The sequence below is a fragment of the Vulpes lagopus genome, chromosome 4 (assembly GCF_018345385.1).
Source record: "Vulpes lagopus strain Blue_001 chromosome 4, ASM1834538v1, whole genome shotgun sequence".
Lineage (NCBI taxonomy): Eukaryota > Metazoa > Chordata > Mammalia > Carnivora > Canidae > Vulpes > Vulpes lagopus.
This window is the reverse complement of record NC_054827.1, coordinates 91,373,474-91,376,287: the sequence shown is the minus strand read 5'-3', so window position 1 is coordinate 91,376,287 and position 2,814 is coordinate 91,373,474. Positions and strand designations below refer to the sequence as shown.

The 2,814-nt window shown below is 37.1% G+C and overlaps 1 protein-coding gene across 1 annotated transcript; it reads left to right on the top strand.

The window, feature by feature from the left end:
- The first annotated feature begins 206 nt into the window (after positions 1-206).
- LOC121490084 (olfactory receptor 6C1) lies at positions 207-1,145 on the top strand. The gene has a single exon (XM_041753688.1). It carries the CDS (start codon positions 207-209, stop codon positions 1,143-1,145), a length of 939 nt encoding a protein of 312 aa, XP_041609622.1.
- Positions 1,146-2,814: the final 1,669 nt, after the last annotated feature.

Below are 2,814 nucleotides of genomic sequence, written 5' to 3'. Positions count from 1 at the left end.
TTCCCAGGGGATTTCAGCACAGATGTATGATGGGCTGGGGAAAATCCATCGAAAATTCATAAAATTTTCCCTCTACATAAAATGACACACCAATTCAGCCAGATTCTGGCTCTACACTTAGACCTTTGTTAATTAACTCTTCAAGTTTATTCCTTGTGTTTTCTTCTAGAAGTCTGGCAGGAGAACCACAAATAAGCAACTGAAAAATGAGAAACCACACAGAACTAACAGACTTTATCCTCCTGGGATTGTCAGATGACCCACAGCTTCAGGAGGTGATCTTTGTCTTTCTGCTCATCACCTACATTCTCAGCATCACTGGGAACCTGACCATTATCACCCTCACCCTGCTGGATTCCCACCTCCAGACCCCCATGTATTTCTTCCTCAGAAACTTCTCCTTACTCGAGATTTCATTCACAACTGTGAGCATACCCAAGTTCCTGGGCACCCTGATTACAGGAGATAAAACTGTTTCCTTTAATGATTGTATGGCTCAGTTATTTTTTTTCATTCTGTTGGGAGTCACTGAATTTTACCTGCTGGCTGCCATGTCCTATGACCGATACATTGCCATCTGCAAACCTCTGCATTACATGACCATCATGAATCCCAGAGTCTGCATACTCCTTGTCTTTGCTTCTTGGTCGGCTTCATTCTTAATCATATTCCCATCACTCATGCTGTTAATACAGCTTGATTATTGTAAGTCCAATGTTATAGACCATTTTACCTGTGACTATTTCCCCTTACTACATCTTTCTTGTTCAGACACTAGATTCTTAGAGATAGTGGGTTTTTCCTGTGCTGTGTTTACATTAATGTTCACATTGACATTAATAATTCTGTCCTACATATATATCATCAGAACAATTTTGAGGATTCCTTCTACTAGTCAGAGGACAAAAGCCTTTTCCACCTGTTCTTCCCACATGATTGTCATCTCCATCTCCTATGGCAGCTGCATTTTCATGTATATTAACCCAGCAGCAAAAGACAGAGTGTCTCTGAGCAAGGGAGTTGCTGTGCTAAACACCTCGGTAGCCCCCATGCTGAACCCCTTTATTTACAGCCTAAGGAACCAGCAAGTCAAGCGAGCCTTCCTGGACAGGGCAAGGAAGATTGTATTTTTCTCAAGCAAATGAAAAAATAAAAGTGCTGTCATAAATTAGAGGCATAATGAAGAACAAGTAAACAAAAAACAGAGTTCTCAAAGTCTAACAATGCCCATGTAGCCTCGCTAGAGTTCTATTTCATTGCTTATATTTCTATTGCTAGCAGTTTGCTGAGGATATTTGAATTCATAGATATTTTTTTCCATTTAAATTCCACTCCCTTTTCATTGCACTTCCCTTCCTTTAAACTAGTCTTTCCACTCTATAACTATGAGGTTGGTCTCATTTCCCTCTTCTAAATATCTTTAAATTCCACTTTTTTCACAGTAATGCTTAGAAAATCAAAGAAAGACAAAAACACCACAAGATCAATGGGTTAAAGCTGTTTTATAATTTCACCAGGAAACACTCTTTCATGGAATTCAGAAAACATTGTCATGTTTAACATTATTATTTATTTACCATACAAAGACTATAAATATAACTTAATCTTACTGGAGTTTTACAGACACTATCTTCTCCATATAAAAGCACACTTAGTAACCGTGTAAAAAATGTGTAACTAAAAAAATTATATAATTACTTTTTTTGAGAAATCTCAAAATATTTCTCAGGTACCCAATTTAAAATTTTACTGTGCCATATAATTTCTCAGCTTAAACTTGAAGTAGTCCCTACTTCTTGAAACCCCATAATTACCACATACTCCAAACCAGTTCTTTAAAAAAGCCTGAAGAAATATATATTCCTAGGTACTAGATATGACCACAAATTTACTGTGGTATATTTAAATAAATGTTTGATGTTAAACTGATCTTTTGGATAATAACGGCTAAGAGTTATAACATTCTCTTACTTTTTCTGGCCATTTTGATCTAACAGCTTACATATACAGCTCATTTATGTGAAAATGACACAAAACCTTCTTTGTTTCATACTATGCTTTGTTCGTAGAAAAATCATTGCAACAAAAATCAGTACAAGTCCAGTATCACTGCATTTCTTCAGTCCTTTACTGGAGGTTCCACAGGACAAAAATGAATACATTTAATAGTATTAGAAAGGAAGATACCAATAAATCTTTCTTTCAAATAACATGATTTTCCTCTTAAGACCTTAGTGTATTTACACTAAATGGTTCTTAAGTCCAACACACTCCTCTCCCAGATATCCACACATCACCTCAATAAGGCCTCCCTCAATGACACTACTTAAAATTACAGAAGCTCCCCTCTTCCAAGATTATTCAATTTTCTCCCCTTTACAACATAGTTATTAATTTATAAAAGATCCATAATTTGCTAATCAATCATGTTCATTGCTTATTGTCTATATCCTCTCATATCTCTCACCCCATGAGAGCAGGGACCTCTGGCCTCCTTTGCAGATAAAATGATGTGCTCCCAGCAGTGGTGTGCAGGGGCCTGCCTCTATACTTCCCAAGAGCCAGTTGTGCTGTGTCTTCTCCATTCTGTATTCAGGAAGTTCCCATCAGTAGCTTGAAACTTGCCATGTGAGAGAAGTGACATCTTAGAAACAGATAAGCTCTATAGATCAGTCCCTCACCTCCACCCCGCTGAGAGGCAGTTGTTGAACATTTACCAGAAGTCACTAAGCCTCCTCATTTAGAACATATGTCTGCCTTGTAGTGGGTATTAGACAAATATTTTTTAATAAATAAATACGTTTGCATAATTTA

Bases quoted from the DNA above. Each gene is read 5' to 3' on its own strand.
- LOC121490084 (XM_041753688.1), top strand. From the start codon at position 207: ATGAGAAACCACACAGAACTAACAGACTTTATCCTCCTGGGATTGTCA.